This window comes from Grammomys surdaster, unplaced genomic scaffold (genome assembly GCF_004785775.1).
Source record: "Grammomys surdaster isolate TR1022 unplaced genomic scaffold, NIH_TR_1.0 125167, whole genome shotgun sequence".
Classification (NCBI taxonomy): Eukaryota; Metazoa; Chordata; class Mammalia; order Rodentia; family Muridae; genus Grammomys; species Grammomys surdaster.
Genome location: NW_021620060.1, coordinates 507,757 through 527,152, shown reverse-complemented (window position 1 = coordinate 527,152; position 19,396 = coordinate 507,757). Strand labels below are relative to the sequence as shown.

The following is a 19,396-nucleotide window of genomic DNA, read 5'->3' as shown; positions in this document are numbered from 1 at the left end:
ATAGAGAAGACAAATGTTTGTTTACTTGCCCTGGACAAACATGATCCATAGTCTTAGGAGCATTTTGTCCCTGTTGAGACAGAATCTAAGGAAGAAGGTCTTTTACCCACTCATTCCCATAAGACACTCTATTCTAAACATTACAGCTTCTCACATCTCTTCTCATTTGGGAAGCGTGTGTTCAGACATACCCTGGTAGGAATGATTTTTAAAAATTAGCCTTGTCAGCATAGTCTGTTAATTGCACTCTGGCTAAAAGTAACATGAAAGTCAAAATGTTCCATCACCATTTCAGACAGCTGGATAAACCAACAATGAATCTCTTAGTGTTCCATTCTCAAAAATATGTAACCTGCACTAGCTGGTCTCAACGTAGTGAGAAGGGTTCTGTGAAGGATCCTTTTGGGTAGTTGACAAGATTTAAAAGGAGCAATGGCTGGGTAGCACTCAGGACTGAGAATGGATTTCTCACAGCTTCTAATTCTCAACAGTTTCTGTTTCTCAAGTAATAGTTTATCTGGGGTCAAGGTGACCCAAACTTCCTTGCAGACTGAGAAATCTGTCAGCAGTCCAACTCTTCCAAGTGTTGCTCAGTTTAATTAAAAACAAAGTGAGTTTCTCACAAAAAAAAAGATCATAAAGGCCACTACTTGGGTGTCCAGCTAACTTGGCAGAACATCAAGATCCTCTGCTAAGAAAGTATGCTTTCTCAGTGTCCCAATGTGCTAAGATTCACAGACATCCTTAAGTCACCTCGCAGCTAGCAGGTTGGGAGCAGTTACCTCATGCCATTTCTCTACATATTAGGAGGACACCAGAAGGGGAAAAAAGAAACTTCTCTTTGATCACCTTTGGATTTTACAGAAACACATAGAATTAGAGGCAGGCCAACTGTAACTAAATAAGGGGGTAGAAAAAATTGCTGAAAATTTAACTGCAACCCAAAGTGTCAAAGTGACTAATGCATAGCTGGATCTTCTCAAAAGTGTTTTTCTGGGCACTTCTCGGGACCTCCCTGAAATCATCCTGATATTATCTTTGATCTGTACTATTAGAGGTAAACTGAGACCCATCCTTCCTCAGTCTAGTCTATAGATACATCTTGTAAGTGCTGTTATATAGAATTAAGGAAAGTTGCAGTAATAGAAAATTAGTATTTTGTACATGAATTCACACATTTACTGTAATATTTTTAACTGAAGGGATCAATTCTGACCTTGGAAAGAGATGTATCATATCAGTCATCAGTGTCTTTCTCCTCTGTCAGGTTAACACATTTACAGCATAATTACTAATAGGTCAGACTTAGCTCCAGAAGTACCACCAGAAGCAACTTGCTGTCAGTTTGCAAGGCCAGCAGTATACATTTATAGTTTTATCTCAAGGATATATTAACTCTTCAGCCTTGTGTCATGACATAGCTAGAATGGCTTTGAATCCTATATCTCTTCCACAAAAAAAAAAGCATTGTTGCACTATGTTGATGACATTATGAAGATTGGTCCATGTGATCGAGAGGTAAAAACCACTTTGAATTCACTGGTAATAAATACTCATGCACATAAAAGGATGGAAATAAATCTAAGTAAAGTTTAAGGGTCTTTTACCTAAGTGAAATTCTAAGGAGTCCAGTGGTATGGGGCATACAGACATATTTTTTCTAAGGTAACATATAAGTTATTGTACCTGGCCTCTCTCATCTGCAAGAAATATGTATAATGTTTAACAGGCATATTTGGATTCTGGAGATAGCACATTCCTCACTTGGGTGTGTTACTCAGACTAATTTACCATGTGACTCAGAAAGATTCCAGCTTTGCGTGTGTCTGGAACAGAATAAGGCTCTTTAACATGTCCAGGCTATTTGCACTTGGACCATATGATCCAGCAGACCTGATGGAACTTGGGGTGTCAATGGCAGATAGAAAAGCTGTCTGGAGCTTTTAGATGGCACGTATTTTTGAATCACAGACAGAACTTTAGGATTTTTGGAATAAGTGCCTACCATTATCTGCAGACATCTATTCTCCCTTGAAAAGATTGTTTTTGCTCTGCTTTTTGGTCTTAGTGGGATCTGAGTATTTGAAAATGGGACACCAAATTGCCATGCAACATAATCTAGTTACCCATCACGATTTGGGTGTTATCTAACCTATCAAGTCATAAAGAAAGACATGCACAGCAGCACTCTATTATGAAATGGATATGATATATATATGATAAGTCCTAAGCAGGTCCTGAAGGTACAAGCAAGTTACAAGAAGAACTTGCCCGAATGCCTATGGTTTCTATTCCCATGAATAAACTGTCTGTGGCCTAGAATGCAGCGTCAAGGGATTTCCCTGTAAAAGGTTAACTAAGAAAGAGATGACTAGAGCTGTGTCTTACTGAGGCACCACTCAGAAGAGAACAAATCCTTTCTGGGAAGACCTTGAAAGATACTGACCAAGGGAAATCTTCACAGTGCAGAACTTTGGGAAGTACAGATACTCGTACATTTTGTTTGGAAGAAAAAAAATAGTGAGATGTGTGATTATTGACTGATATATGGGCTGTGGCCAATGCATTGCTGAACGAATGGTCAAGGATTGTAAAGAGCATGATTGAACAATTGGTAAGGAAGACTTCTGGGGAAAGTATGTTGATATATCTCTGCAAATGGACAGAGATACAAAAGAATGTTCCTCAAGGGACATTGCTCTCTATTCTAAATTAATGATGCATCTGTGGTTGTACAAGGCACATGTATATCATGTTAGGGATAATTATGTCCTGGTTAAATATATAATGCATTTGTGGCTGTATGTGAGATAGTTATAACATGTTAAGCATTATTATTGTTTTCATTTGGAAGTTAATCACGATGTAAGGCGATATGTATATGTCAAGTTGAGATGTTTTGACTTGGACTTGAGATAGCTATTCTTGGTTGTCAACTTGACTACATCTGGAATTAACTAAAACTCAAAACTTGAGGAGGGTACATCAATGTAAATCTTTCTCATAAATCCTGTGTGTGTGTGTGTGTGTGTGTGTGTGTGTGTGTATGAGAGAGAGGGAGAGAGAGAGGGGGAGAGAGACAGAGAGAGAAAGAGAGAAAGAGAGATTCATTCTAGAAGTTTTATTACTCTAGACAATCCTGCCTAATACAGGGGGTAGCCTGCACCTAAAAGATGATTAAATTATGGGTTTCCCAAGTAGGTAGGAACCTAGACACATATAGGTTTGCTAGTGAGTTCATGGAAAACATTTGATTAGGTGCTGTGTGCTTTGGATAAAGAATAATAGATAGTTATTTAGTAATTCAATCTCCACTGTGTGCATTAAATGATTACACAATTCACATTGCCTATTGCTGTGATTCTCAGGATTTCTACATGTCTGAAATTATTTAATCAATTCAATTGCATAATAACTTGTCTTGAGAAACTACAATTTATTTTAGCCTCTAGATTGTTGTATTTATAACTATTCAAATTTACCCCCTCAACTTTGGCATCAGAAACATCATTTCATAAAATGTATTATTAGGCATATTTGGGGGTTTGGCCTGGTGCTGCTATGTTTTCATATGCTAAATTCTGTGCCCCAAGATCTGGTTGTCCTAAAAGGAGTGATTTCCTATGTATAATAGCCTTAGTTATGTAAATCTCAATCCATTTCAAATGTAAAGTTAACTGGTAAATAAAAGGCTAGAGCCTGTGATTGGGCAGTATAGAGAGAAAGGCCAGCATTGAGGATGGAGTGAGGGGAATTAGCAGAGACCAGAGGAAGGAGAAAGTATGGAGAGGAGGACAAGATTGCCATGAAAAGAGATGGACCAAGAGCATGTGGCCAGGAAAAACAGCACATAATAAGGTAATACAACTAGGATGTAATAGGAATAGCTCAAAACATGCCCAATCTAGGCTTATTGCTTGTAAATGAAGTAACAAGACTACAATGTAGAATTCATTTTACAGCTGCATTAGTCAGTATTCTCTAGAGTAACAGAAATTACAAATAGAATCTTTCTACAAACACACACATACATATACACACATAGAAATATAAATGCATACGTAAGTATATATATTGTTGAAATGTATATGTGTTGGAATATATATTATATATTGGAGTGACTTACAAGCTGCAGTGTATCTAATCTAACAATGGCTGGCTGTGAACAGAAGGTCCAAGAATCCAGTAGTTGTTCAGTCCACAATGCTGGATATCTGATCTGGTTTTTAGTGTATTTCAGTATATGCTGACATCTCATAGTAGTAGGCTGTAATGCCAATGAAGGACTGGATGTGCTAGCAAAGCAAGGGCAAGAAGGCAAGGAGCAAAACCTTTCTTCTTCTGTGTACTCTAAGGCTTCCAGCAGAAGGTATAGCCCAGATTAATGGTATATCTTCCTACTTCAAGGTCTGAATCAAAGGCATGTGTCTTCCTACCTCAGAGGTCTGAACTAGAAGTAGAGTCACCCAGTGAAAATGAAGCAGAAAATTCTTCATGGGTATGCCCTTTATTTTTGGGTTAGAGCTTCAGATGTAGACAAGTTGACAACTAAGAATAGCCATCACACTAGGACAGGGAAGATATAGCCTCTCAAATTCCTCCTGCATATAATCCACGCTGTCTCAGGTTCCCTTCTGCTTGATAGAATGTAGCAGCTCAAGTTGAAAGAAATATTGCAAATGCATGCATACTCACAAAAGAGTATAAAAGTCCTAAGGTTATATAATAGGAATTCTATAATCCAAAAATTATACATTAGAAGTTCTATAATAAGAAAATTAAGTTTGACATAATAAAAAAATCAATATTGTTAGCAGGTAAAACACTAAATAAACATACTGAGAAGATTAGAAAATTTCTGGAATGCTAAACAAATATACAAGGAAAGCTATATTATAGACCAGACTAAAATTGAGACTAAATTAACAGAAGAAAATTCAAGAAGAAAATTCTAAAACCTTTAAGAGAGGTACAAGTAGACGGGTTGTGTGTGTGTGTGTGTGTGTGTGTGTGTGTATGGGTGTGTGTCTGTGTGTGTTATCTTATTTGAATGAGTGCTTTGGCTTCATGCATATGTGTAACATGCAAATTCTTAATGCATGTAGAGTCCAAAAGAAGACATTGGATCTCCTGGGAGTTACACAGGGTTACTGAGCCTGCCTGTGGGTGCTGGGAATCAAACCTGAGTCTTCTGGAAGAATACAAAGTGCTCTTAACTGATGAGTCATTATTCCAGCATGAAAAAGAAATAATATTCTAATAATTATTTTATTGAAGTGATCCTAATTCAGTGTTGTCTGAAAGTTTTCACCTTAGTGTGTTATTTTAAAGACTTTTTAAGTTAAAAGGGTCTTTATAAGGTTCATGTGGCAAGTATACAATTTGAATAATTATAGAATAAGATATATAACCCAAATCAAGATTATTTTCCCTGATTTTATAATAATTTTTCTCATATTTTTATTGTGTTAAAAACAAATTCTTAAATTAAAACACATTTTGATTCTATTCTTCTGCTCTCTCAAGTCCTTTCAAATTCTCCCCCCTTCCTAACCAGACAATTTTAAGTTCTTTTTCACAAAACAAACAAAAAGCTAATGCAAAAGAAAACAAATAAAACAAAAAACAAAACAAAAATCCAGCACCACAGTAATCTTGATTTGGGTTATATATTTTATTCTACAATCATTCAAATTGTGTACTTGCCACTTATAAACCACTAAATCCAAAACAAAAACCCAACAAACTGTAACCCAAACAAAGTATACAGAAAAATCACCACCAACAAAAAAAAAACAAACCAAACTTGGGAGTCCATTATTGTTTGGTCAGTTACTGCTGAACATGAGACCTGTATAGAGTGGTGGATATACCCAGTGCTGGAAAAAACTATTTTTCCCTTTCTCAGCAGGTATAAATGGCAACTTAGTTGCTACCCTTTTCCCTAGTGGCTAGGTTTTCATTCATTCATTAATTCACTTTTTTTCAAAATATGATAAAATAAAACAAATACTATCACATCAAAGAAGGACAAGACAAACTAACAAGAAAATGAGACCAAGATAAGGCACATGAATCATAAACCCATTTGTTTGTACACTAAGTAATCTCATGGAAACACTAAACTGGAAACCATTCTTTGTCTGCAAAGGATCTGTGGCAGATATGTGCAGGCCCTCAGCATGCTGCTTCAGTCTCTGTGAGTTCATTTGAGTTTTGCTCATGCTAATTCAGAAGGTCTTGGCAGGTGGTGGTGTCAGCACTCAAGAGGCAGAGACAGGTTTATTTCTGTGAGTTTGAGGCCAGCCTGGTCTCCAAAGAGAGTTCCAGGATAGCTATGATTACTCAGAGAAACCCTGTATCCAAAAAAAAAAAAAAGTCCTTGCTTTTATGGTGTTCCTTGTCTTTTCTGCCTCTTACACTCTGACTTCTCTTCTGCAAGGTTTCCTGAGCTGTGAGGAAGGAATTTGATCGAGACATTCAACTCAGGACTGAGTGTTCCCAGGTTTCTCACTGTGCAATGTCTGTGAGTCTCTATATTTGTTCCCATCTTGCAGGAGGATGCTCTTCTGATGATGGCTGTACAACACACTGATCTATAAGAATAGCAAAACATGATTCAGAGTCATTTTACCACTATATCTCCCCCATTTTTAAGAGCCGAATTATTTGGCTTTATCCTAGGTTCCTTGGCTATCTAGACACAGACTAGTTACACAACCAGTGTCCAGTATGGGTTTCATCTCATGTAGTAGGCCTTAAGTCAAATCAATTATTGGTTGATTATTCAGACAAGCTTTGTGCCACAATTGATATAACATATCATGCAAGCAATGCACTATTGTAAAGGGTTTGAAGTTAGTGTGGTATATACATTTAACTCTTTGTAGTGTACTGAATGCCTTACTATACCAAAGATTTTAGAATATAGGGGTGAAGACTATATATTGGGGAATTTCTTTGAATTCATGGGCATACAAAAAGACTTTCTGAACAGAACATCATAAACACAGGCAGTAAGATCAACAATTACAAAATGAGAAAATTTGAACCTTTTTCACTGTGAAGGATAATTTTACCTGGACAAAGTGGAAGCCTATAGAATGGGAAATTTTTTTTTCTGACTATACATCAGACAGAGAACTAATATTCAAAATTTATAAGACTCTAGATATCCAAAAACAAATAGTCTAATCAAAAATTTTCTCTATATAGAGAATTCTCAATGGAGGAAACTTAAAAATGGCAGAGAAACAAAGAAATGTTCAACATCCTGTCATCATGTAAATGCAAATCAAAACTGCTTTAAGATTGCATCTTTCATCTGTAGAATGGCAAGATCAATAGCACAAGTGGCAGCTCATGCTGATGAGGATGGGGACTAAGAAGAACACTCATCCATTTCAGGTGGGAGGGCAAACCCACACTGTCGTTATGGAAACAAGTGTGGCCATAAAAGATAGGATTCATTTTATCCCCAAATCCAGCTATCCTACTCTTCGACATATACCCAAAGGGTGTTTCATCTTACCACAGAGACACTTGCTCAGATATGATCATTACTACTTTATTCATAAAAGCCAAAATTGGAAACAATATAAATGTCCCTCAACTAAAGAATATAAAAAGAAAATGTGGTACATATAAGCAATGGAGTATTACTCAGCTATTTAAAAAATGACGTCATGAAATTTTCAGGTAACTGGAAAGAATTAAAAAAAATCATCATCAATGTGTTAACCCAGACCCAGAAAGACAAATATGGCATATATTAACTTATATGTGGGAATTAACTGTTAGGATAATGTTAATCATGCTACAATCCATAGAACCAGAGAAAGTATGAATAGAGTAAGGGACTGGGGAGCAGATAGATTTTGTTAAAAGGGGAATAAAATAGAAAGCTTTGGATGGAATGATTAAATGAATTGGAGATTGGGAGGGGAGATAGGTTAGTGGGATAGAATATGTGGAGAGACAACTAAAATTAAGGGGAATTTGAGGGGTAGTATGAAATGTTAATACACTAGAAGCTTCCTAAGGCATATACATATATGAAGGTGATTTAAATGAAATCATTAAATAACAGAAGAGACAGAGCCCCAACTGCTCATCTCTTGTCACCAAGTCAAGCTTCCAGTACCAGGTTTGAATTATATCTCATTGAGTTGTTGGCCAAAAGGGTTCAAAGGAAATCCCTAACAACCCAGGCTGGTGACAAGACTGTAGGTTTTTCTCTGTAATCTCACATCAAGGCCCAATTGTTGAAAACAAAAGTCAATGAATATGGAGAATTTGAACTTGTGCCTGAATCATTCTCCTCACTGTAAGAGAGAAAATTTGCTATTGCCTATACTCACAACTTATTTATTCCCACTGCTGTTTGTGGGCCCAGAGCATAAATAAAAGGACTGCTTACTTATACTACTGATAATGACATGTTATTATTGTTTGATGCTTGATCTGTAGACCAGGCTGGTCTGGGATGCACTATATAATCAGGCTTTACCTCAAGCCTGCTTCAATTAATTTGGCAGAGCCTACGAAGTACTAGGAATACATACATGAGCTGCCATGCCTGGCTTGGAAGTTATTTTTTATGTTGGTAGCACCAGTATTTTTCCTTATAAATGTTGTTTCATAAACACACATTAATAAGTGTGTGTGTGTGTGTGTGTGTGTGTAACCTATTCTATTCTGTTACCTTTGATTTTTACCATAGAATCTATCTTCCTATCATTTTATGGTGTACTTTTTCTCTGGACTTGTTATTTCATGGGCAAGTAAATAATATTTTACTGGACATTGTTTTTCTTCTCATCTACTAAAGGAATAGTTCTGGATTCAGGATCTAAGTTATACAATAAGAGAGAAAGAAGAGAAGAAGAGATATGAATAAGCATACAATCCTTAGAAAAATTATTATATCATGACTAAGTAAAAACATTTTGTAATGAATAGAAAAGTGAGTCATAAATAGACTACAAGATACTGCAAATGATTAAGTACCACATCAATTATTGTGTAAAATTAGCATCTAGAAAAGATTAAATAATTCAGACAAACCTACATAGAAAGGAATGGATATTAGAAAGTATTATTATGAGACTTAGAAAGAATTAATCTAAGCTATATATTTGGAAGCAAAGGAGCCTATGTGGTGAGTGGCCCCCAACTGTGTTTGTAGCAGGAAGTGCCAAGACAACACTGTGACCTGGCCCTAGCACTCAGCAAGTAAGTAAATAGGTGGAGGAGTTGTGGGAGAGAAAGAAGCTATCAAGTAGATGGTAGAAAGATGGAAGACTAGAGAAGCCCAGTGGTTTGTGACCTATGAACTCAAGTGAAACTGGAGACACAAAGGCGATTGCTGTTCCTGTTCGTTGGGAAATGGCAAATTACATTGTCCATCAATAGAACTTGTAACAAATTCAAGTGCCCATGGCCTATACCTTCTTTCTTTGAGAAACTGATCATTATGTGAGTTACTGTGACTCCCAGAGCTTTCAAACTGACATTAAAAATGAGTGTATGTGGTGGCCTGCAGACAGGTACCCTCCAACCTCTCCAATTCATCTTCCCAGCCCAGGAAGAAGAGCAATACCTGCAAAATGGAGATCTGCAACTGACAGGAGATGTCCTGCTGTGTTCCCTTCTCCTAATTCTCCAATCTGCTAATCTCTCTAGTTGGATGTGGTGGCAGTTTAACCATTGAGTACAGATGACTTTACGTTGAATTACAGTTTTACTGCTCTGGTATAACTTTGGCCAGAGATATATTTCCTTCGGAATCTGTTAAAGTTAATATTTAGAATGGTGTTTTCTTGGGCTGACTAAGTGGTGGTTGTTCTGCTTAGCTCTGCTGTCATGTTCCGCGCCAGAGGCCACAGAGCGCCACAGCTAGAAATGGCCAGAGGCCACATGTGTCCCACAGCTAAAAATGGCCAGCCAGAAACACCAGCCCTGGCACCCACAAGATGCTAGTGTGGGAGGATGGCTTTACCAGGAGAGTTAAATAAATAAGCCTCTGTTGTGGAGCAGTTACTGATTTAAGTATAAAGTTACAATATAGGGATTATTTGCTTTTAGGAAAGATTTATAAACAGATTTGTCTGAATCATGTGGGGATTTTCATCTGGGGTTCAGAACTAAGACAGAGAAATTGTCACTGACTCTAGAGTAGAGAGTACAGTGTATAAGTAGAAACTCTCTACATAGAGAGCCAGGTAGATGGCATAAATAAAAAACTGTTCTAGGCAGAGAGTCGAACAGAAAGATAGTGTAAATCATGTGTATTCAGATGATATCAAGTTATATTGCCTCACAGGAGACTCAGGTTCTGTCTAATGTGAGCTCCATGGGAATTCTGGGTTTATTTTCTGCTTGGCAAAACAGGAAAGGTCTAAGAATAGGCACATACAGTACTTGAGTTACTTCTCTTGTTTTAGAATGATTTTTATTTTCAAAATGGGTGTGATTTTCAGATTTGTGGTTATATTTTTACTCTAGGAAAGAGGTCAAAATAAAGGTTTTTCTGGTTACTGGCCCAAGGACACAGTGTTTTGGGAAAAAGCTTTTGTATGTGTGTTTTCAGAAGAGCTGATTAAGGTATTTCTACTTCCCAGAATTATATGGATTAGACGTGACAGAGGCAGGCCACCAGAAGACTAGATTCCAGAGATTCAAACAGAAAATTATCTCATTTCTAAAATTTCTTTTGAGAATTGTATATTGCAGAATACACAGTCTTGGTTTATCTACTCATCAAGCAAGTTGAGCAGACCTGCTCAAACCTCTGATGTCCTGGAATTTCAGCTGGATACAATGAAGACATAGAGGTCAGAGGCTTATCAATTTACCCTTCTCCTCTTCTAATATCTCAATGCCCATATTCAGCTTGAAGAAGTTAATGAAGACTCAGCATCCCAATTCCCTGGGCTTGGGGACTGAGGTGGTTAAGACTGAGCTGTTTTTCTAGGGGAAAGTAATGGTTTTGTTGGAACATGGAGGAATAGCTAGAATTGACTATATAGCTATAACATATTTGTAGAAATCTGTATAATTGTTACTAAGCTGAAGTTATAATTGCTTAGATGGTACAAAACTTATTTTGACTTCAAATTCAAGGGTTTTATTGGTATATTTTCTTCTATTAATTCAAAATTGGTGGGTACAGGGTTTAGACTCAGTCCTTCTTTAACTTTTTTCTTTTTAAACTGATCTGAGATGGTTAGCCTGTGAGTTAAGAACCTAATAACAAATTCATGAGTCTGAGTTTATTGTTATAGTGTTTTCTAGATTTTAATTAAAAGTAGCTGAGAGAAATTATTGGACAACAGTCCAGATTGCTTTACATAGATAGTTGGTTTTCAAAAATGTCAGAAGTCCACAGAATTGACATTACAAACATTTCTGTATTAATGTTCATTTAATTAGAGACCTGTCTGCTCCTGACAGCTTCCCTGTCTTGGATTCCAAGAAGAAATTGAGCATCTTTGGAGTTACTTCAGTTGTGTTGAGATAGCCATTAAACAAGAATTGCCTCTTTTCATCTACAGACAAAATGCTGTCCAGAAAAAGGACACACTTGCTGAATATTCGACTGATTATATCTGCCAAGACATAGTGGTCAGCCCTTAAAAATTCTGCATTGCTAGGTCTGTCAGATGATCCTGGGCCAGAAGGCTGAAGACTGATGCTTCAATGTTTTGAAGTAAGGGACTATGCCAGGTGATCAGTGGTCTATATTAATTGGCTAAGTTTTGGAAGCTATGCTTTGTACTTCCGATATCTTCAGTCAATTCAGTCATTCTGGATTTCTGATGAGGTTGAAGATTTATAGTCTCATAGCAAACCCAGGCTATTTATTTTGAGAGAACAGATTTGAGAGGATGGTTTTCAGCTGACATTCATTCTAAAGCCAAGACACAAGCCAGGTTCAGAAGTATAGTCTTTTAAGTTAAGATAGATGACAATAGTCTTTTTATTGACAATATATTGGAGTGAGTATTATGTCTATCTTTTACCTTACTGTTACAAATTGGTATAGTTGTGCTCTAATTATATTTTTGAGAGAAAGTTTTTATTATTATTATTACAAGAAGGGTGCTATGTAGCTAGATATTTTACAATAAAGTTGGTAATGTGGGAGGAGTTGAGAGGAGAGAAGAAAGGAAGGAGAAGGAGGAGGAGGAGCTAAGGGCAGAGATGATGGAGCCATGGAGAACCACACACATATCAAGAGCAGTCCTGGGTAACAACTTACATCATAAAGTTAGATATTGTGTGAGGAGCTTCTTATTTGAGCATTACCAAACATGTAAAGCCTTTGGATAATCTTTAAGCATTAGAGTCTCGTTTCTATAGGGTACCTTGTGGATTGTGGGATGGTCTGGGTTTAGCCCAGCCTTGTGGAGACAACTTGGTAGATTGGCACAATTAGAGGTATATCCCACTATATCTAACCTTACGATATAAGTTGTTACCCAGGACTGCTCTCGATGTGTGTGTGGTTCTCCATGGCTCCTACATCTCTACATCTCTACCCCTTAGCTCCTCCTCCTCCTTCTCCTTCCTTTCTTCACTCCTCTCAACTCCTCCCACATTACCAAGTTTATTGTAAAATCTCCGGTTACAGGAATCATTAAGTTGTACAAATATTTGAAGATACACAGAGGCTCTAGCATGTTGCCCACCCACAATGGGAACCACTAATGATGAGCAAGTATAGACTGAGGATGTAGAAAAGAAAGAGTAATGAAATGGTTTGATCACAATGGAGAGAGGCAGCACTTAAGACCTGAGGGTGGAGAGGAACATCCTGATGTAAGTATCCTTCAATGCCGTCAGAGGCTATGGTGAAGTCCCAGCTATACTGCCACTTAGGGCCATGTATGATTCTATGACCATGCAGCAGCAAGGGTCTTTGTTAATATCTGTCACTCATATTACCATCAAAGGCCATTGAAGGTTCTCTCTACCCTTCACTAGCTGTAATGATCACAAGAGCTAGCCCTTCAACTTGCCTGTTGCAGCACCCAGGAAAACAAGCCCTGCACCTTGTTTTGTCAGCACAGTAGAGCTTGCTTTGATGGCAGGGATAAAGGTGAGTTGGCCTTAAGGGGATGAATGCAGGGCAGCTTAGCCAACACCCATTATGTTCCCCCAAATTGCATCTAGTCACCTGTAGCAGGTGTGAGAGATGGCCTAGGGTCATGAGAGAGAGCTGTTCCTACAACTCACTGGGTGTAACACTTGCAAGAACAGGCCCTGCACCTTGTGTGGTCAGCACAGTAGAGAAGTCCCTGGTAATGAAGGTACAGGTATACTTGCCCTGAGGGTAGGAGAGTGGGAGAGTTGACCCTGTCACTTGCCAGTTGCAGGATTGTATGAGCTAGTCACAGGAGTGCCAGAGAGCTTTCCTTGGTGGTAAGGTTGAGGGGAATAGCTGATGGTCTAACCAACCCAGCTACCATGGAAACCCACATCCATAGCTTTGAGCTGGCCAACTGTAACATCTACCAATCTATGAACTGCTGGAGCTATAAAGCGACAGGTTTTGCAGATCCAAAGCTTCAGGGTCTCCATGACCAAAGGCAACAATGGGATATCCAAGGCTAGTCCTGATAAGGATCCAATATTGACAATGTAGCAGAAGCCAGAGCCCTCAAAAGGTCATAGTATGTGAAGGTACCATGAAGTCCTGAGAAGATTGTATATTCTTCTGTTTTAGAGTAAAATGTTCTGGAGATATTTTTAAATCCATTTGATTCATTCCTTCTTTTAGTTCCACTGTGTCTGTTTAGTTTGTTTTCGTGGTCTGTCCATTGGTGAGAGTGGGATATTGAAATATCCTATTATTATTGTGTGAGGTTCAATGTGCACTTTGAGTTTTGGTAACATTTGGTTTAAAAATATGAGTGCCCTTGCATTTGGGGCATAGCTGTTCAGAATTGAGAGTTCATCTTGGTGGATTTTTCCATTGATGAATATGTAGTGTCTTTCCCATATTTTTTGATAACTTTTGATTGAAAGTCTAATTTATTGGAATTAGAATGGCTACTCCAGCTTGTTTCTTGGGACCATTTGCTTGGAAAATTTTTTTCCAGCCTGTTACTTTGAGATAGCATCTGTCTTCATCAGTGAGGTGCATATCCCGTATGCAGTAAAATGCTGTATCCTGTTTACATATCCAGTCTGTTAGCCTTTTTATTGGTGAATTGAATCTATTGATGTTGAGAGATTTTAGAAACCAAAGATTGTTGCTTCCTGCTATTTTTGTTGTTAGAGGTGGAATTATGTTTGTTGTTTCTCTTTTTTTGGGCTTGTGGAAAGATTAATTTCTTGCTTTTTCCTGGTTGTAGTTTCCTTCCTTGTGTTGGGCTTTTCCTTCTATTATTGTCTGTAGGGCTGGATTAGTGGAAAAATACTGTTTAAATTTGGTTTTGTCTTGGAATTCCTTGGATTCTCCATCTATGGTAATTGAAACTTTTGCTGGATATAGTAGCCTGGAGTGGCATTTGTGTTCTCTTAGGGTATGTATGACATTTGCCCAAGATCATCTGGCTTTTAGAGTTTCTATTGAGTCTGGTGTAATTCTGATAGGTCTGCTTTTATATGTTATTTGATCTTTTTCCCTTACAGCTTCCAATATTCTTACTTGATTCTATGCATTTGGTGTTTTAATTATTACGTAACAGGGAAGAATTTCTTTTCTTGTCCTATCTGTCTGGTGTTCTATAGGCTTCTTGTTTGTTTATGGGCATCTCTTTCTTTAGATTAGGGAAGGTTTTTTTCCCATAATTTTGCTGAAGATGTTTTCTGGCCCTTTGTGTTGGGAATCTTCACTCTCTTCTATATCTATTATTCTTAGGTTCCATCTTTTCATTATATCCTGGATTTCTTGAATGTTTCGAGTAAGAGCTGTTTTCTTTTTGTATTTTCCTTGACTGTTGTATCAATGTCTTCTATGTTATCTTCTACATCTGAGATTCTCTCTTCTATCTCTTGTATTCTGTTGGTGATCCTTGCATCTGTGACTCCTGCTCTCTTTCCTAGGTTTTCCATCTCCAGGATTGTCTCCCTTTGTGTTTTCTTTAATGTTTCTATTTCCATTTTTAGATCCTGGAGGTTTTTTTTCAATTCCTTCACATGTTTGATTGTGTTACACCAGGTATTTGGGCTAGGTTTTGGGTCTTATCTGTGATCCTGAATGTGGAGATTGAGCTGTAACTAGGATGTAGGCTAAGTTGGTGAGGATCCAGAGCAGAGGGTTTGTTCCTGACACAGGTAAAAACCTGGAGGAGCAAATTCCTTAAAATCTTATTTTCCAAGCCATCAATCACCTTTTTATGATAAAAAATATTAAAAAATCAGAATAATAAGATATTTCTTATACACAGTAATATCCTTAATACCCAGCATTTATCAACTATTTTAAATTCAGAAATGAGAAATATAAACTTGCTTTCCTTGATATACTTTTAGTATAAAAGTGAGATATAAAGTTGGAAAGGACATAAATATCTATCCTAGTTAGGGTTACTATTGCTGTGATGAAACATCATGACCAAAAAAGCAAGTTAGAGACAGAAGAGTTTATTAGGTTTCTACTTCCACATCATGATTCATCACTGAAGAAAGTCAGGGCAGGAAATAAAATAGAGCAGAAACTAGTGCAGAGGCCATGGAGGGGTGCTGCTTACTAGCTTGCTCCTCATAGTTTGCTCAGCCTGCTTTCTTATAGAATTCAGAACCAGGGTGGCCAGTTCTGCAATGGCCAGTTCAGTTGTGGCCAGGGTGGTCACATCTGCAATGGGCTGCACCCTCTCACATCAGTAACTAATTTAGAAAATGTCCAACAGCTAAATTGTATGGAGGCATTTGTTCAATGTAGGTCCCCTCCTTTCACACGATCCTAGCTCGTGTTATGTTGAAATAAACAATCTTGAAAAGTATTATATGTGAGAGATGACCATGTCCATGGAGAACTAACAGAATAAATTGCAAGACTTTGAATCTGTAACATTTAGCAAGGATTCCAAACACAAATTAACTTACAATACAAAGAAATTATCTTAACAGTAACAGCCACCAACATTTCACTTAAATAGTACATATCATTTGTGATACTGAACAAGCACAAATAACCAAGAGATTAGATCAGCAGAAATTACAGAAAAAAATATGGGCTTCCCTAAATAGAAACACTTTAATAAACATATAAGGGATAACAGCCTTCCCACAGTTCTCTACAGCTAAAAATCACAATCAACTAGAAAAGTAATCATTGAAGATGCACAAGCTGAAAGGACACCTTGCATGCATAAGTTGGGAGAACTCAAATCATCAAAATAACTGTACTACTGAAAGTGATGTAAGAGTTGGTACAATTTCCATGACATTCTATCCAGAACTAGCAGAAGAACCCAAGATATGTTTGGAACAGTGAAACCTCATTACTTGTCAGAGGCATTGTACCTCTTGACTTCAAAATATACCATGAAGGAGTAGTTTATTACAACAGCACGGCATTTACAAGACACAGCCTCATAGACAAGCAGAACAATAGAGACTGTGATAAACTCATACATCTACAGAGAACTGATTTTCAATAAAAGTGCTAAGGATACACTCAGAGATACACTCAGAATGGACAGTGGTTTTTTTGGAAATACTGTTGGAGAAATAGGATAACCTACAAAAAAAAATTATCAATAACAACAAAGAGGCCATCTTTAGAAAAGAAGAAAGTATTCAAAAATTCCATATCTGACAGTTCGATATTTGAAGATATATAAGGAACTTAAGAACTCAAGAAAAACAAATTACTTGATTTTATGGGTAATAAACCTAAATTCTATGAAGGGAAGCATGAAAAGTGGCTAATATAAAAAAAAAAAACTTAACATCAGTAATCATCAGGGAAATACAAGTAAAAACTACCAGAAGATACCAGCTTACCTCAGAAGAATAGTCACTATCAAAGAAACCAAAGAAAAGAATTGTATGTATGTGAAAAAGAAAACCTTTGCATCCTGTAGGTGAAATGTAAATCAGTATGGTCATTATGGAAGACAGTAGGAAGGCTTCTAACAAGGAAAAACCAGAAGTGCTATATAATCAGGCTGTCCCCTAAGAGTGTGTGTGTGTGTGTGTGATATGATATGATATACACACAGAAATATGGAAAAGAAATAAATATATTGAATGTGTTTGAGGAGACATTGGTATTCTCATGTTCTCTGTGGCACTATTCACAATAAATGAGAAATGAAATAATGTCTATCTATAACTGATGAATAGATTAAGAAATTGTAATGCACACACCTGTGTGAATATTATTTAGCCATAAAAAGGAAGTTCTGGCATTTTCAACCACATGGGTAGATCTAGGTATTCATCAATGTTAAGTAAAATAATCTGTGAACATAAGACAGGTCCAATGTAATCTTGTCTAGATAAGGAACCTAAAAAAATCATGTCATAGAGTTGAGAGTAGAATGGTAGTTATTAGAGGCTGGGTTAGTAGAGGGTAGGAGGGATAAGTAGAGGTTGATCAACAAGACTAATTTATAGATAGAGAGAGACTTCTTTGTGCTAAAGCACAGAAGGGTAATTATCAATAATGATAATGAGCTGCATTTTTTAAAACTTAGAGGAAGAGATTTCAAAATTTTATACATAAAGAGATGAAAAGTGACTTATGAACAGATATGTTTAATCTGTTATCAAAATACCTGGTACTCCAGAAATATCTATACATTTTATGTATCAGTTTAAATAATTCTAGTTTTAATTTCACAACTTAAAGGCATTAATACTGATAAAACCTCAAATTCAGTAAATTCAAATGAATTTACTGCTTCCTAGAATAAGATTATATATTAAAACAAATATTTCTCTCAGCTTATTTCTAAAACGATAACTCATGATTTAATTCGAAATGATAAATCATAAAGACTATTGACATAAAAATATTACATACTTCCAATTATATCTGTCTGGTGGTGTTGGTTTATTAAGTTCTCAGTCTCAGTTGATGGTGATGTGGGCATCAGAGTTGATATTGTGTTAGACATCTGTGTTGATGATATTTCAGGCAAGTTCTCTGACCTAGAGATACCATGGCAGTTACAGAAATAAACTGAATACTGACCAAATGCTTGTCATGACAGCATATTGTAAAAGCAGGCTATCAATTAAAATTGAAGACGTTCATGTATAAATCCTTTTGAACAGTTGACCAATGTATTAGAACTTGCCTAATGGTTTTAATTTAACATAATGAGAGCAATAGTTTACAATGTATCTCCCTGGAGGCCATATCTTCTCATATCAAAATTCATCCTCTGCTCCACAAACCCTAGATACATACATGTAGATATTTAATTTACATACTCCATAGGATATAAAGTAGACATTTAAAAATTATAATGTTCAAATGAGACTTTTAATCCTCTCTGCAAAGGTTGTTCTTCCTCTATTTTTACACATATTTGTACAAGATTTCTTTAATGCTAAAACCCTTACCATGAGCAAGATAAGCCTTTCCTCTTTCTCCACAGCTGACACTCAGGAAATCTTCCTGTTCTAAACATAACCCTAATCCTGCTCCCTTCTCTTTTCTACTCCTCCTTATAGAGAGGTATCATCTGTCATCCAGATTAGTGTAGAATTCTGTTCAAAATGCTTCTTCATTCTTTTCTTCTAAGGCATCTCTTCCCCATCTCAGTGAGAGAGACTTCTGAATTATTTATACATGAGATTCTAATGCTTCTTTGATTTACATCTTCCACGGCTTGACATGGTGCAGCACAAAAATTTCACAGTATCTTTTTAAATGTAAATATGTAGCAGTAGAATAAACCACATGCTAAAGACTGTGTCTATAGTTTCTGCTGTCACTGCCTAGTATTTCACTATTTATATTTCCCTCCTATTATATATTGTTGTCCACCAGGGGAGCTGGAAAATATTTTATTCTATTAATTCTATAAAGTTAGATTGCCAATTTACCTGAGGCTTCTAATTTTAGCCCCTTTGTTTGTTTTGTGGTTTTGGCACTCAGATACTCTTTCTACCTGTTGTCCTGACTCTATGCTATCTCCTGTGAAAATCTATTCTCAATAATGAATCTTAAACTTGGACTGAAGAAACGGCTCAGCAGTTTAGAGAATTTGGTACTTGTTCAGAGGACCCAGGTTCAGTTTCTAGCACCCATATGGAGTTTTCACAACTTCCTGTAACTTGAGTTTTGACACCCTTTCTGGTCTACACATATACCAGACACACATGTAGTATACACACACACACACACACACACACACACACACACACACACACACGGGGAAAGAGAGAGAGAGAGAGAGAGAGAGAGAGAGAGAGAGAGAGAGAGAGA

The 19,396-nt window shown here is 36.9% G+C and overlaps 1 protein-coding gene across 1 annotated transcript in view; it reads right to left on the bottom strand.

The window, feature by feature from the left end:
* Positions 1 to 6,485: 6,485 nt before the first annotated feature.
* LOC114637072 (OX-2 membrane glycoprotein-like) overlaps positions 6,486 to 19,396 on the bottom strand; it is a 25,839-nt gene continuing 12,928 nt past the window's right edge. Inside the window, exons 5-7 of the mRNA XM_028785209.1 lie at positions 17,984 to 18,111; positions 13,462 to 13,619; positions 6,486 to 6,596 (exon numbers count right to left, since the gene is read on the bottom strand). Of these exons, the coding sequence (XP_028641042.1) occupies positions 6,486 to 6,596; positions 13,462 to 13,619; positions 17,984 to 18,111 (397 nt within the window). The remainder of the gene's footprint in view (positions 6,597 to 13,461; positions 13,620 to 17,983; positions 18,112 to 19,396) is intronic.